We start from the raw sequence: 16,665 nt of genomic DNA, 5'->3' as shown, positions 1-16,665 counted from the left end.
TGTCCTTATATATTTCTGGTTCAAGAGCCATGGGTTCGATTGATATCAAAATTGTTAAAGGCAACTATGCTGAGACAATTCTGACCAAGACCTTGTTGCGGTCAACTTACAACACCAGATTAATGGCAGGAGGAGAAACGTTATAGTTGCCTCTGCCTACTTACCCTATGATTCTTTTTGCCCTCCGCCGACGCAAGAACTAAGGGATCAGGCAGTGTATGCAGAATCAAGTGGCCTTCAACTGTTGAGGCAGTAGCAAATGCAATCGTAGAGGGGAGAAGCTGTTCAATTTTATCACTTCAGCTGTCTGATGACCGTAGGAACGTAGGGTGCGCCCCTATGTCCATGGGGACAAGGAAAAGTGAAGTAATTGGCCTTACTTTCCGCATTTCAAAGTCGTTACAGTCGATTAGAGACTGGCGAGTGCTAGATGAAGTCTCACTCTCAAATCATCGTTACTGAGAATTTAGTCTGACTATTGCAGGTGAACAGCCTGCTTGCAAAAGCAATAAAGATGAAGACTGGTCAAACTTCCGGAACTCACATTGTAAATATTAGAGGCTCATTAGGTATTCGAAACGAGACTCATTTTTTTTGGGGAGTAGGGTACATGATTGCATTCACGATTGGACTCCCGCAACAATATGCTGTCGGACTAGCAACCAAACATCTTTCTGTCATCAGAGAACTAGCCTGAAACCGTTTGACACATTACTTCTGGATAGTCATCTCGCTCTTCAAGTCAGTCTAGGGAACCCCTTGCTATCCGGTCCCTCCGCCGATCGAGTTCAATCTTCTTCGTAATAAGAAGAGCCCGAACATAATGCGCAACATAACTCCAGCTGCCAGCTCTCTTCAGCATCTGTCTGACAATGTTGTCCGGAGAGAGCTTGCCTCTGTCTGCATAAAGCTGCTGACGAAAGCCGTCCCACCTTTCGCAAACGAGACTCCTTTGGAGCGTACTGTGAGGAACTGGAAGGTAACAGGGAGACTTAAAGGCTGTGCAGAGTTTTTAATAAGGCTGAGTCGACCAAGTTCGACTCTCTCTGAAAACCGGATGGTACTTTCACGAACTCCAGAGTTGAGTCGATTCAGACTCTCTTGGAAGTACACCAGCTGGGAGAACAGGTGTCAGAAGCGGGAAGAAATGAATTGGCGATTTCTGCAAACTCTTCAAGACGAAGGTGTTGCAAGGGGAATTGTTATCGGTACACCACCTAAAAAGAATATTAATCTTCCGTCGGTTAATTCCAGAAGGACCTCCAGGGTGCCGTTGGGCATGTCCTCATTGCCTCACTGATACACACGCAGGCCAGTCTTTGGAGTTTGTGAAATTCCCTGGCTTGTATGCTGAGTTCAATTCTTTCTCTCCAGATTACCGCTCCATAAGTAATCATTGACCTTACTATTGCAGTATATATCCAAAGTAATATCTTCGGGTTGCAACCCCATTTTTTTTCCTACTATGGACCTAGAAGTCATCAGAGCCCTCGTGGCTTTCCGACATGTGTTTTCCAGAGTAATTTTTGGTCTAGCGTAATTCCCAAATATTTGACCTCTGTTTCTCGTTTCACCTCCATATCATGTAACCTTATGGCTCTCAGGTGATCAACCTTACGTCTCCTAGTGAATGGCACTATGGTGGTTTTGGCTGGATTGATCGGCAGTCCCACCTTCCTGCACCGGGCACTTGTAACCCTGATTAACCAGTTTATGTGCGGTACGGGGTACCGCTTTATTGGTTTTAGTTTTTTTTATTTTTATTGCTGGTACTCATTCGATTCCCACGAGTATGGGGGTTAGGAGGTCCGCCGCGCCATAGTCCACCGTAGCACGGTAAGGTCTCACTTACTCATTGAGGCGACGTATCAGTGAGGCTCCGTTCGAATACAGCCAGTTACCCCCGACTGCTAACTATCCAATGGGCACGGTTTGTATGGCACCCTGGATTGGGAGAGATGTTTTTCGACTCCCCAGTCTAGATCCGTAGTGTTTTGTTAATGGTAGGGTCACCTCGTACAGGGTGTGGCTATCACCATTTACTAACGGTCTTGGTATACGAGAGGCTTGGCCCCTGGAAAGCCACAGGGAGCCTTAGAGAGGGGAGCTATATTCCGCGTCACTTTATCCTGCAGTGCACTGCTTGACCCTAATAAAGTCTTAAAGTATGCTACCAAGGAAACGATAGGAAGCCCTACTCTACAAGCTGATATGGAAAAGTCAGGCGTAGGAACACTGGCTTCTGAGGGAAAACCGTGTAACCTCAAACTTGAACAATGAAGTTAAGTGCACTTGCACCTCTATCCGACACACAAATGGGAATTTGGGAGCGAAGGAAAAGATATCTTCTACTGGTTTATTTATTGAAACTGAACTGATGTGTTCAAAGGTGACGTGCAAGCGCCTGCCGACTGAAGACTTCGGTGGAGCTTCAGTATTTGCGGGTTGACCTTCATGGTTAATTTCGCCAGCTTCTTAGGTTTTCCAGACGGCTCTCCCCTCTTAGTCAACTCCGGTCACCAAGGATGTTCTTCTGACCACCGTTAGTCCATTATAATCATTACAAACTGGCAGAATATGCAAAAAAGGCGATGGAACATACTCGGCTCTTAAGTTTATTGGACTACCCCTATTTCCCCCGGTGGAAGTGTGCAACCCTAGAAGTGACAACCCAAACAAAGGAGAACACAAGTGGGTGCTTCTATTGTAGTAGGATATTCAGAAAATACAGATAATGAGTGTAGTAAACTGCAAAATGTATTACAAGATATATAAATTTATTATCGACAGCTTTTATCTTATCAGTGAATTACCAGCTCAAATCATTCGGGTATTTAAGAAGCTCACGTACTAACAAAATCATAGTGAAATTTGGGAACTCGAACGCGATAGGCGCAAATAGCTAACTCCGTGCTTTCTTTAGTTGCAAGAATATTGTGATGCTCTATTAAATCCCTCCGGAATCCGTGGTTATTTTGTCTATTCCAAAACTACAAAAATGTTCTCCAAATTTCCTCTAAGTTTGGTATTCGTAAGTAAAATTTTTCATACACATTCATCTGCATTAATAATTGTTACTGGTGTTTATAATGTGGACGGGAGATTGCATTATGCAAGTTTAGTGCTGAATTTAAGGGAAATAAACTTTCATAAATTCAACAATAAGTGCTGAAACTTTGTTCTGTTTTTGAGCCATCGCCACGCATTCCTCAGGGACTTCCCAGTTCTCTCTATGTTTCAGGATAACTTCATATCTCCTACTAAACAGATGAATGGGGACCCGAGGGTCAGATGGCGTTGTGAGAGAGGATTTGTAGTAGCGCGATAATAAAACACTAACTACAGCGTAAAACATAAATTTATTGAAAACGGAACAAGACGGACGGAACGACTTTTTCTAACTAACTGAACTCGGCGGTTGTCCCCTTGCGACGAGCAGCGCTCCAAGCGGTGAAATCTCAGTTTGGGTTGCCACATTATCCCCCTCCTAGCGAACACATGATGGATTGTCCACAAGACAGAATGTTGTTTGCGATTCGTTTGTCAATAGTCGAGATGATCGAGGTCATTAAGCGATTGTGACTTTCTTGCTTTTCGGTCCAGAATATGTTCGCAATGGTCGATTTGTTAATTGTGATTCGCTTCGATGTTGGATGATAGCTGGTTCGATGAAGTCGTCGTCCTCACGGATTGTGTACGCTGGTTTGAGTCGTTCGGTGGATACGACAACAGTTTTGTCGTTGCATCGTATCGTAAACACTCGATCGCTATTTCGCTTTACTACCTCGTAAGGTCCCATGTAAGGACACTGTAGCGGCTTCCGTGAGGTATCGTCTCGAAGCAAGACATGCGTACAGGAGTACAGATCTTTGAAGACGAACATGCTGTCTGCTCTATGATGTTCGACCGGTGTGGCGCGAAGTTGCTGCATATCTCGCCTGAATTTTTCGACGAATATCTGCGGATCGTTTTGCATTTCGGTGTCGAGAAATAGTTCACCAGGCAAGCGAAGTGTTGTGCCGTATACGAGTTCGGCTGGTGAGCATTTCAAGTCGGATTTTACTGATGTCCGTAAGCCGAGTAATACTGTTGGTAGAGTCTCAACCCATCGGTGATTCTCGTGGCACATAAGCGCGGTTTTTAAGGATCGATGCCAGCGTTCTACCATGCCGTTGGCCGCTGGGTGATACGGAGAACTACGTGTTCGCTTGCATCCAGTCAACTGAGTGAGAGCTCGAAAGAGGGAAGATTCGAACTGCGAACCCTGGTCTGTAGTGACGGTGCGTGGGGATCCGAATCTTGATATCCAATGCGAATAGAATGCTTTTGCGACAGTGTCTGCCGTTATATCGGATATTGGGACAGCCTCTGGCCATCTGCTGAATCGGTCGACCATTGTCAGTAGGTAGCGATGTCCTTGGCATGGTGGCAACGGGCCAACTATGTCCAAGTGGACGTGCTCGAATCGGCTGCTCGATTGTGCATACTGCAGTGGTATGTTTCGGACGTGGCGATGTATTTTTGCCCTTTGGCATTGAATACAGTTTTTGGCCCAGGTAGTGGAATCTTTGTCGATTCCGGGCCAGACATATTTCTTCCGCATTGCTTTGCTGGTTGCTCGGCCACTGGGGTGTGATGGGCCATGAAAGACGTTGAATACTCTCCGCCTGAGAGAGCGCGGTACGTATGGTCGTATGACTTGCGCGGATGTGTCACAGTAGACTGGCTTGTCGCTGTTGCTGAAGGTGAATTGCTGCAGGACAAGCGAGGATGTGGATTTTAGCAATTCTTGAAGTTCTTGGTCGTCTGCCTGTGCGTCGGCGATTTCAGTGATCGTGACCGCGGTCGGCATTGCGATGGCTTCGATTTCGATTCTAGACAGTGCGTCTGCGACACAATTCTCCTGACCGGAGACATGGACTATGTCGGTGGTGAACTGTGAGATGTACTGAAGCTGTCGGCACTGTCTCGGTGATGCTTTCTCCAATCTTTGTTGAAAAGCATATATCAGCGGTCGATGGTCGGTGCGTATCGTGAACTCACGTCCTTCAAGCATATGTCGAAAGAATTTCACGCCATTGTATATTGCGAGTAATTCCCGGTCGTATGTGCTATATCGGGCTTGGGTTTCAGATAGCTTCTTGGAATAAAACCCAAGTGGTTGGCGAAGTCCATTGTGGAATTGCTCGAGAACGGCACCAGTTGCGACGTCGGATGCATCGGTGGTAATTGAAAGTTTGGCGCCGGCAACTGAGTGTGCCAACCTCGTCGCGTTAGCGATTAGTCGTTTTGATTCTTCGAAAGCATGCTCGGATGCGGGATTCCAAACGATCGGACGTTTGTCGTTCTTTCGGCTTTCTCGCAGATAGCTGTTGAGGGGTGCGAGAATTGTAGCTGCTCCCGGCAGAAACCTTCGGTAAAAGTTGATTACACCGAGATATCTTCGCAACTCGATGATGTTCGTAGGTTTCGGATACTGTCTGATCGCTTTGACCTTGGCCGGAGATGGTTCGATTCCGTCGCTCGAGATCTGGTGAGACAAGAATTCTATCTTGTTAACACCAAATACGCATTTGACTGGGTTGATTTTTAGTCCGTACATACGAAGTCGTTCGAAAACGATTTTGAGGTGTTCCTCGTGTTGTTCTTCCGAATCGGACGCGATAAAGATGTCGTCGAGGTATGCCCAAACGAAATCAAGACCACGAAGTGCATTGTCGATATGTCGTTGAAACGTCTGTGCAGCATTACGGAGTCCAAATGTCATTACCAGGAATTCGAATAACCCGAAAGGGGTTATCACAGCTGTCTTTGGAATGTCGTCGGGCGCGACTGGGATTTGGTGGAAAGCTCGTATAAGGTCAATCACCGAAAAAATCTTTTTGCCAGTGAGATGTTGTGTGATGTCGTGGATGTGCGGTACCGGGTAGCTATCGGGCACGGTGATTTTGTTCAGACCGCGATAATCACCGCACGCACGCCATTCGCCAGATTTTTTTGCTTTTAGCAACAATGGACTTGCCCACGGACTGTTCGATGGCCTGCAGATGCCTTTTTCCATCATATATTCGAATTCGGCCTTCGCTGCTTTATATTTGTCGGGAGGCAGTCGTCGGGGTTTTTCCGAAACCGGTGGTCCGGTTGTAATGATATGATGACATACCTGCGGGCTGATCGTCGTAGGCTGCAAAACAGTCGTTGTTATTTCGGGAAACTGTGCTAGATGTCGATGGTAAGAGTTGTTCGGATCGATCGTTGATATTGTCGGATCGGCGCCTCTGAATCGGTATGCTGTTGAACTGAGGGATGTGTTGGAGTCTAACAGTCGTTTGTTCTTGATGTCGACAAGTAATCCGAAATGTCACAAGAAATCTGCCCCAAGGATCGGTCGGTTGACTCGGGCGATGCAAAATTTCCATTTGAAGGCACGTCGAAGTCCGAAATCGAGATTCAGAAGCTTTTCTCCGAATGTATCGATGGGAGATCCGTTTGCAGCGAACAGTTTCACATCTGACGGCCTAGTGTTTTTCGGAAACATCTTTATCGGAACCACTGAGACGTCGGCTCCACTATCGACAAGAAAACGCAATCCATGCCGGTGATCTCTTACGAGTAGGCGGTTTGATGGAGTCTCGTCGTCCTCAACCGCAGAAAGTGACGACGAGGTGATTAGTTTTCCGGTTGGCGAAAGGTGCATGGCGCACGACAATTCCTTGCGCAGTTGCCGAAGCGGCGATGATAGTAGCAAATATCGTTGGCGCCGGGTGACGATGGCAACGATGTGCTGGTTGTTCGTCGCCGTCCCGTAGAGCGAGATCGAGATCGTTGTCTCTGTCGGTTGTTTCGTAGTTCAGCCGATAGTTGCTCGAATTTCTTGTTGATGACCGCAAGCTCTCGTTCGAACCGGTTTTCATTAGACTCGGACGAACTGATGGCGGCCACGTGTGAATCGTTCACGCGCATGATCTTGTCGGCCATTTCGGTCAGGGCGTCTACGTCGATGTTGGTCGCTACCGTTAGGATTTCACGCGCTCTGCTTGGCAGCTTTTTTAGCCAGAACGTTTTTAGCGTATCGTCGCTAAGCTGACCATCGACCATACTCTGCATCTGACGCCACAGGCTAGACGGCTTCAGATCGCCTAGTTCTAACTCCGATAGAGCCCTACTTAGCAGATTTTCTGGTGAATCACTGAACCTGATGATGAGTTTCCGCTTGATTTCGTCGTATTTTTTTACTTCAGGCGGCTTCTCCACTATGTCGGCTACCTCCTCCATGACGGTGGCATCGAGCGCCGCGACAACCGCGTGGAATTTGTTGTTGTCGCTTGAAATGCGGTTCACAACGAACTGCGATTCAACATGAGCGAACCATAATTGTGGTCGTTGTCTCCAAAAATTCGGAAGCTTTAAGTTATGTATGGCTTCGACGAACTGAGACACGGGTTGACGAGCTATAAATGGATTGGGGCTAGCGCAGTTTTCTGCCCGCGTCTCGTCCGGGTCTTCGGTATGCACGTTGGTGTAGGTAGCCATCTTGACCAAACTCGCACGATTCGAATCAAATATTACAACGCGGTTTTCACAATTCAGAACTTCCGAAACAAGGGTCGCACCGGCTTCCGAAAATCACGTCGGGGTCACCAATTGTAGTAGCGCGATAATAAAACACTAACTACAGCGTAAAACATAAATTTATTGAAAACGGAACAAGACGGACGGAACGACTTTTTCTAACTAACTGAACTCGGCGGTTGTCCCCTTGCGACGAGCAGCGCTCCAAGCGGTGAAATCTCAGTTTGGGTTGCCACAGATTCAGTACTCCGGGTAACTCTTTCAATGCTCTGCGCCCCCACATCCCTTGTTTCCCCATTTATCTAATCTTATTAGTCTATGAGCTGCTCTCATTGCAGTGAGGGGCTGCAAATTGAGTAATGCATTTAGAGCTGCTCACAAGAATCGCACGCTTACAAGACTCGAATCCGAGATGACTGCATTTTTAGCTTGGTCCCAAATACTATCCGTCAATGGTTTGTTTACTAAAAGCTGTTTGTGTGTGTGTATGTGTGTTTACGCGATCGGGTATAAAGCGGGGTTTTAGTCTAAGCTAGACTAAAGCTGGGTAGTTGTTTAGGATGTGCGGGATCTTAAGAGGGTCATCCCGTGTGAAGACAGTTTTTTTGCCTTTTTTTGAAAAATTATTTTGGAGGACTGGATAAAGATAAAAATGGGATTTTTCACCATATGTTTATTAATATCTCTAGTATATGTGATAAATTTTTCAGCTTAATATCGTAGCTAGTTTTCGAAATACGTGTCAATTTATGCACCCATCTCCAAAAAAAGGTGTTTTTCTGCTGCCACGCAGAGGGCAGGAGGGCGCTGTGTTCATCTGAGGAAAAAAACTAAATGACATTTTAATGTGGACAATATTCCACGGTCCGCAAACTAGGATAATTAGAAAATATTAAAAGGTAAATTTTTGGTGGGCTGCTTTTAAACTTAATTTTTTGGATTTTGGTGTTTTTTTACGGCTTTTTTTATGAATAAAGAAAAAACGACCCATCCGATTGCAATTATCCTAGTTTGCGGACCGTAGAAATATGTATTAAAGAAGTCTTGAAAATTTCAAACAATTTGATTGGATAGTTTTTGAGCCATGGTGGCAGCCGATTTTCAAGATGCAGTTTCGAGAAAAACGCATTTGAAAATTTAAATGTGATTATCAACAGTAAAATTTTCACTTACCATTAATCTGCTATACCTGGTCCATAGAGAGCACCCTCCGTTTCTTCAAAAAAGTCCTGTAAGGCCAATTGTTGCTCTCTGGTTTCAATTCTGGCTCTTTTATCGAGGTCAGTCGATCGTCGTTCGGACCGCCAAATTCGCGCTTCATTACGGCGGTCGACATAAACCTGACATATGTGACCAACTTGACATCCCATTGTCACTAGGATTTTGAGAATGCCATTGAGTCCTTCATTGAAAATAATTACGGTCAGAAAAGTGGCTATTTCTACGACCTTGGCCCCAGAATGAAATTGTTTAGGAGCGATAGTCCAGATGAATGCATTTAACGACTCATTGTTATTCTGGGTCTCTGCTCTTAAACATCTGTTCAAGAGATCATCTCATGACAAATTGGATTGGTTTGATGACTGTTTGAACTTCTTCAGTCAAAGGTGCCTTCTCGTGGTGGAAACTATCCACTTCTCCTTTAGCTTCCGCTTTGCGCCATTTGCACCAACTGTCCTCGCCTGCTGGACAATTTTGATGCTGAGAATTTTCGTCTGTAGAACATTTATGGAAGAAAGTTGCCCAAATTTCTTGTTTCATTCCTTCTATCGAATGCGTGTCGACGAATAGCTAGCCCAAAAAATGTAGCGAGGTCGTTAATAACCTTATCAGTAAGTTTTCCAGCCCCTTTTCCACCAATGCCTTTGTGATTCTTCTTTGCATTTCTAAGCCGCGTTCCCATTCTTTTCTCGACATATCCTACGCATTCCTTTTTTACTACTACGTATATTTTATTATTTGCAGATATTTGCAGAGATGCGGGAGAAAACCAATATACAATATACAAAACTTGTCGCAATTGGAACATCCATGTTCATGCTTGCTAAAAGTTTCTTTGCTGATGTTGATGCGAAGTCCTTTTTCTTCTCTGATAAGTATCGATTCCCATGAAATACTCGTTTTTTAGTGGGAGCATGACGTTGAACGTTAAAGCGATCTCCCTTCGTACGATCCATTTAAAAAAATCACTGAACACACAAACAGCACAATAATTACAACAAAATATAACTAAGTATAGCTTTGAAAGCCTTTCAGTGCTCACTATAGACTGGATTATCCTTTTTATTCCAAACAGCAAATAAGTTTAGACAATTGCTTGGTTTTCCATCTTTTTATATTTATACCTGTGTTCGAATTTATAAGGCTCAGGTAAAAAACTAACAGGTAAAAAAAGATTCGACGCTCTTTCTCATCGAGTACTCTAGCCGCGGCTGCAAACTCCTTACCTGTTTAACACTGTAATTCCTGAACGACTCGGAATATGGGAAAATCCCTTGGCCGACATATTCTCCACTATATATACGAGTACCCAGCTACATGCTTCCAAAATTTGAATCCAAGACTGCCTTTTTGGCTTGGTCTCAAATACCATCCGTCAATGGTTTGTTTACTAAAAGTTGTTTGGGTGGGTGTGCGTGTGTGTGTTTACGCGATCAGGTATAAAGCGGGAAACACAATTAAGATGCGTGCGAGAGAATTTACGATCCACACGCAGTTTCAATGTCCAGTGAAAATCTTAGTTCAACAAAGTTCGTTCTACGTCAGCAAGGTTTGTTCTGATGACAGATTACGTTTTTCGTTTTCGGCTGTTACTTTTGAATGTAATTAATTTGAATGAATTCATGCTGAGAACTGTGGAAGGTACTATCTGCGTTGCAGTCGTGCAGTCGTAGGCCTTCCTTACAGATATTGCACATATTCTGATATATCTGTCGAGATATGCACGTTCAACCGGAATTGTCCTTTTATTAGTCGGACGTGACCTAAATGCTGGTGTTCAGAGGTGGCGGTAAGGAAGACGAGGCAGCATCCCTGTCGGCTGAACCAAAACTAAGTGGCCGAGAAGAACCTCCATAGTGGTGACACCGGGAGACGCTGTACTCACTTTGGCTTGCCGGTCGAGATGTCTTCTGCATAGATGTCCCCCGTCAAGAAGTGTTCAAGAGTCAAAGCGGTAAGGTCATGTGGATCAGTACACTCCCCGCTGAGAACGCTGCTTGCGTCAAAGGGACCGCAGATAGCCCACTGTAAAGTGAACTAGGGAAAAAGCGGGAAGAGGACGACATGCCTAAAAAAGACTTTATCGCAGTAATTTCCAGGGCCCAAAAAAAGAAGGCGAAGAAGGAAAAAAGGAAATATCTGACTACGCCGCCAGAGGCCCCTCTGTCCAAAGACAAGGAGGCTGCAAACCAAAAGCCAGGAGCCGAAAAGACGAGGAAACGGAGAAGGACTAGACCGTCGGCTCTGCTCATTAAGGCGACGGAAGGTAAGACATTTGCGGAAGTCCTTAGTGAAATCCGCTACAGGATGAAATCCCAAGACAGCGGAACAGAGGTGACTTCCATACCGAAAACGAGGCAAACGAGGAGTGACGGAGCCCTCGTTGAACTAAACCCGAAGACAATTACCAAGAGTACGTTCTGCGAAGCAGGGTTATTGGGGGAGAAGGTTCTTGTTTCCAGCCTAGAGCCCATGTGCTCTCTATAAATCCGGGATCTTGACTGCCTCACAGAAAAGGTCGAAATTGAGGAGGCGATAAAGCGTGAATGTCCAGAGGTAACCAGTGCCCGGATAGGTATCACCTCTGTAAATGCTCGAGGCCAAAAACTCGCCGTGGTCGAAGTCCCCGAGCAAAATGCAAGGAAACTCCTTGGCTGCTGGAGAATCAAAATCGGATGGGTAGTATGCAGGGTACGAATGCGGATAATTCCCACCAAGTGCTACAAGTGTCTGGACTATGAACACACGTCAGCAGCTTGCAAGGGACTAGACAGGAGGACAGCATGCCGGAGATGTGGCCAAATAGGCACAATGAAAGTAAAAGTTGCGTTCTCTGTAGGGATCGTGTCTGGATCCGATGTTTAAGGATAACGTTTTTAGCGTTTATCTGACACCGAACGAGACAATGGCGGACTTTCGGCGCCGTCTTGATGTTCTGCAGGGCGCCGTTTTGAGCACGGACGGACGAATTCTGATTGGCAGTTATTTTAATGCTGGGGTCCTTGAATTGGGCATTCCTCAGTCAGACTCCAGAGGGAAACGGATTCTGGAAATGGCTACCAGAACCGGGCTCGTAGTTTTAAACACTAGATCCACGCCAAAGTTTCGGCACCCAGGCTATGAAGGAAGCATTCCTGACATCACTTTTGCGTCGGAATCTCTAACACCATCAATGGACGGGTGGCGAGTCCTAGAAGACTTCTCGGCAAATTATCACTAGTATATCGCGTTCAAAGTGGTTGACGCTACTTACCGGCGAGCAACACGGCGACGTTCCCCCTGTCTGTGGAATGTCGCGAGGGTGAACATCGGAAAGTTCGTCGAAGCTCTTTGAGCAGGCAAAGCCGCGCTGGAGGATGTTCCGGGGGGTGGTAATGTCGCAGCTGACACCGTCGTAAATTCAGTAATGAAACTGATAACGACGGCGTGTGAGGCTTCCATGCCTCGGAGGGCCCCGGCGCGACAAACCTTCTATGTACTGGTGGACGGCAAAAATTGCCGACCTACGGAGGGAGTGTCATTAGCTCCGCCGTTTGACACAACGTTTGCACACCAACGAGGAGGCATGTGCCATAAAGGCACAATATAGATCAGCAAAAAGGAGACTTCGCAACGCTATAAATAAAAGCAAAGCTCGCGGCTGGCAGAACCTTGTTAACGTGGTGAATGAGGACCCGTGGGGACTTAGCTATAAGCTTGTCACCCGGAAAATCGGGGCTCTGTGGAGACCCTGCATATTAAATACCGATCAGATGGACCGCATTGTACGGACATTGTTCTCCAGACATCCTGTACGGGTTGATGCCAATAGCGCGGAAAGCGTCGAGGATTGTCCCCTTTTCACAATGAGAGAGCTCTAAGAAGCGGTTCTTACTATGAAGAACAAGAAGGTGCCAGGTGCTGATGGTATCCCGGCGGAATTGCTGCTTGAGACGTCCAACCCTTGCTTGAATGAGAGTATTTTTCTTTGTCGCTGGAAGGTGGCCAGACTCGCGTTGATCAACAAGGGTAAAGAAGACCCGGAGCTCCCGTGTGTATACTTGACATGGCCGGGAAAGTGTTCGAGAACCTTATCAGGAGCAGACTCACTGAAGCGATCCGCGCTACCGGTGACGTATCCCCAAGGCAGTTCGGGTTCAGACTAGGGAGATCCACATTGAATACTATTATAGAGGTCGTAGATGCGGTTCATCGAGCCGAGTCACACAGTCACCGATCACGACGGATAGTGCTCCTCATAGTGCTTCATGTCAGAAATGCCTTCAATTCCGGAAGATGGACCGATATGCTAGGCACATTAGAAAACTTATTTCGCGTGCCAAGCTATCTCTTGCGGATATTGAGGGATTATCTGAAAGACCGCTCCCGGCTCTATGAGGCACTAGAGGGCCAAAGAAGGATGGAAATCACGTCGGGAGTAGCATAGGGATCCATCCTAGGGCCGGACCTCTGGAACGCTTCCTACGATAGTTTGCTCAGACTCGATCGAACCTGGTCGGTTATGCAGACGACGTTGCGGCACTTGTTGCCGGACGCACTGTTGAACAGGCGCAAAGCAGACTTGGCACATTGATGCGAAGAGTAAGCGGATGGATGACTGCTCATGGTTTCAGCCTTGTGCTGAAAAAAAACCGAAGTAGTCATCTTGACCAGAAGGAGAATCCGCACCCTGCGTCCCATATCGATCGGCGAGTTAACTATAGAGTCAAAACCTGCGGTTAAATACCTTGGTTTAATGCTCGACTCGAAGATGAGCTTCTCCGAGTAAACGAAAGCAGCAGCAGACAGGGCTCCAGCTAGAGTCGCGGTCTTGAGTATTTGCCTACTTTGAAAGATTTAGAGTGAAAAGGATCCTCTGCTTTCAGAATAAAGACCACTTTTGCCTGCCTCCATGCCCTTGGTATATATCCCAGGGCTTTGGCTCTCATAGCATCAGCATTTTTTTCCTCCGTCAGCTTTCCTTCTGGCAACCATGTCCTTGTATGCCGGGCACCCGCGGTAGTTGGCGGGATGTCCAGTCTGACCTCAATTGCAGCAGCAGTTGGTGTGTCCGCCGCGGGTCTTGAACATTCCCCTCGCACATGGTTTTCACGCACCTGTGCACGATGGAGCAATTGAGGGCGATGTGCCCGAAGTTTTGGCAGCTGTAGCATTGCACTTCCTGGATAGACTTGGCTTTCTCAAACGAAATTTTTTGGTGGAGTATATACTTCACGTTGAATGCTTCGTTAAGCCACCCCCGATTGCGACTTCAATGGCAGCGGACCGCGAATTACTAAGGAGTGAGTCCTTAAGGCTGGTGGGGTGTTAGTTGTGGCGGGAAGCCCCTTTTCTTTACTAAACTTGAAGATCGCCGCATGATCTTCGATGCTCTGGGCAAAGATGAGGGTCCTGTTTGCCCTCGTATTCTTTAGGGTCGCTTTCAACCCTTTTTCTTTTAAAATTCGGAGGAACTGAGGTACATTAATTTTGTACGACTTCACGACTGGCAAACATGTTAGAGGAAGTGATACAATGCTGGACTCTCACCGTAACAGAGTTGGGTCCAACATGGGGTGAAAGGTGGCATTTCCGCTATCTTTTGGGGTTTTCACCCACCGGGATTGATAGTATTAGGATCAAAGCTGCCTTCGCTTGTGAATACTCTGATGCTTAAACGAACTTAGGAGGATTTTGGTCACCAGGCGAACATCCCTTTGTAAGTTCGAGCTTGACGCCCAAAACAGGGCTCTTCAGCGGATTCCCCGGCTGAAATTATTGCCAAGGTGCCTGAGTGGAGGATGTAAAAAGAAGAAGAATGGACCTTGTCCATTCACTTGCCCATCCGAAACTCAGGAGTTAACTCAAATTAATGACTCAATATATTAAAATTAAAGTTCATCGTGGCACTTTGTTGACTTTGTGGGTGTCTAGTTTGAGTCGTGGCTTTGAGTCTCAATCGGACTAGTCGAAGTTGGGTGGATGCCCGTGCCATCACCCCATCCCTGGTCTGGGGGTGACTTAGGTCTGCAATGCTGGGCAGATTCCTCAAAAAACATAGAGTTTCCCCAAACCTATCCTTTTATTTCCCCACAAAGTTTAGGGCTGATTAATCGACGGGGTCGGCGGGTGGTTATAATTATTTTCTTTATCTGCATGAACTGACGGTTCATGGGGGTTGTAAAAAGAGGGGAAATACCGCGAACTTTTACAGTAAATTCTTTTTTTTATCTATTCGTTGAATTTTTTTCATCTTGCTTCTTGTCATGGCTTCTAATGAAGCTTCAGTAAGTATTTATCTGGAGGAGGATGGAGAGGTGGAGTCAAAGCCGGCCGGAGCTGTGCCAAAAATTCATATTGGGCAAATGCCCGCTTAACATCAGAAGAAAAGGGAGCCCGACCCGCTGGAAACTTAGGTTCTCACCGGAGCACTGCACGGTTTGCATTTTAGCGACCGTATCCAAGGATGAATCGCCTGGTCCCCGGTCGAACCGGGTTACCTCTACATCTCGTGCGGGAACATCTCATTTGCTATCTGCAAGTTCGGGTCGAAGACCCACTACCAACCTGAACAGATTCTCTAGAGGAGGCCACTACTCGGACGAACGCGTGGGTAAAGTAGTGTCCGGATTGCGCCTGAAGTTCTCGGAAGCCTCTGATTCGATATCGATTGGCAGTTTCTTGGATCGGGTGGCAATACTAACGGAACGTACCCTGAGAGGGCAGTTTTACTCATTGATTCGGCGTGTCCTTTTTTATTAGCAGAGCCTGGGGGGGGGGGGGGGGGGTCGGTTCCTCTGCCCTGGAGATATCAGGAGGGTCATGCGCACCCGATTTCAGGGAGATGGCGAGCCTTTTGACGAGTATCTCCACGCCATTCTACAGCTGGAGGAGCGCCTATCCATGGCCCTTGTCCATGCCGAGCTGCTCGAGATGCTTCGAACAGGGATGAGCATCCCGTTTATGCGAGCTCCGCTCTGACAGCGTCTTAGCACCGTAAAGCAGTCTCGTTAGACTACAAAGATCACCCTTTGGGGTGAAGATGTACTGAGCTTGGTGGACACCGGCCCCGGAAATTACGTCTCACGTTAAAGACGACAGATGGGACTCCTGATTCCACGCTAGGAAAGGTTTCTGCTACGGTCACGTTCAGGGGATCTACAGCTGACCTAGAGTTCTGGATCATCCTCAATCTTAGTCAAAATCGGTATTTGGGAGTTTTAATTTAGCACCTGGCCTTTCTCTGACAAACGGTATTCCGTCTTCGCAGGGTTCGAGAGCTTTGGAGACTGTCGATGACACCTGTGGCCAGCGGCATGCTCTATCGAATGTGCAGGAGTTACAACTGCAAGCTGCGATATCTATGTTTGCCTCTTTCACGAAACAAGGACTAGGGCGCACATCATTGGTATTGCATCACATTGACTGTGGGGAAGCTTTTGTACGCGGAGGTAGATCGACTATTGGAAATGGGGGTCGTCGAGAAGTAGCAAGGCGCTTGGGCTTCTCCGGTGTCTCTTGTCGCGAAACCAGGCAAAGTGAGAATGTACCTCGACGCCCTTAAAGTTAATCTCTGCATGATAAAGAGAGTCTATCCCATGCCGCTCATCGATAGGATTTTAATCAAAGCATTTCCGGTATTGACCTTAAGGGCGCCTTCTTGCAGATACCGCTCTTTGAGGCGTCAAGGGATAAGACCGCCTTCGTCATCCCAGGGAGACCCTTGTACCAGTTCGGAACGATTCCCTTCGGATTCTACAATGCTCCACAAACGTTTTGTGAGTTAATGCCAGCTCACCTGAGAAATCGTCTATCTGGATGATTTGTTAGTCGTGTCTGAGACGTTCGAGGACCACAGTCTCAATGGTCAACAGGTTGTCACTAATCTAAGGA

At 46.7% G+C, this 16,665-nt stretch overlaps 1 protein-coding gene across 1 annotated transcript in view; it reads left to right on the top strand.

Annotated features, from left to right (window-relative positions):
• Nucleotides 1-2,852: 2,852 nt before the first annotated feature.
• Nucleotides 2,853-16,665, top strand: part of LOC119655007 — a 17,139-nt gene continuing 3,326 nt past the window's right edge. The window contains exon 1 of the mRNA XM_038060674.1: nt 2,853-3,031. Within this exon, the coding sequence (XP_037916602.1) occupies nt 2,999-3,031 (33 nt within the window). The 5' untranslated portion in view covers nt 2,853-2,998. The remainder of the gene's footprint in view (nt 3,032-16,665) is intronic.

This window comes from Hermetia illucens, chromosome 4 (genome assembly GCF_905115235.1).
Source record: "Hermetia illucens chromosome 4, iHerIll2.2.curated.20191125, whole genome shotgun sequence".
Taxonomy (NCBI): Eukaryota; Metazoa; Arthropoda; class Insecta; order Diptera; family Stratiomyidae; genus Hermetia; species Hermetia illucens.
The sequence above is the reverse complement of the archived record's forward strand: the minus strand, read 5'-3'. Positions and strand labels throughout refer to the sequence as shown.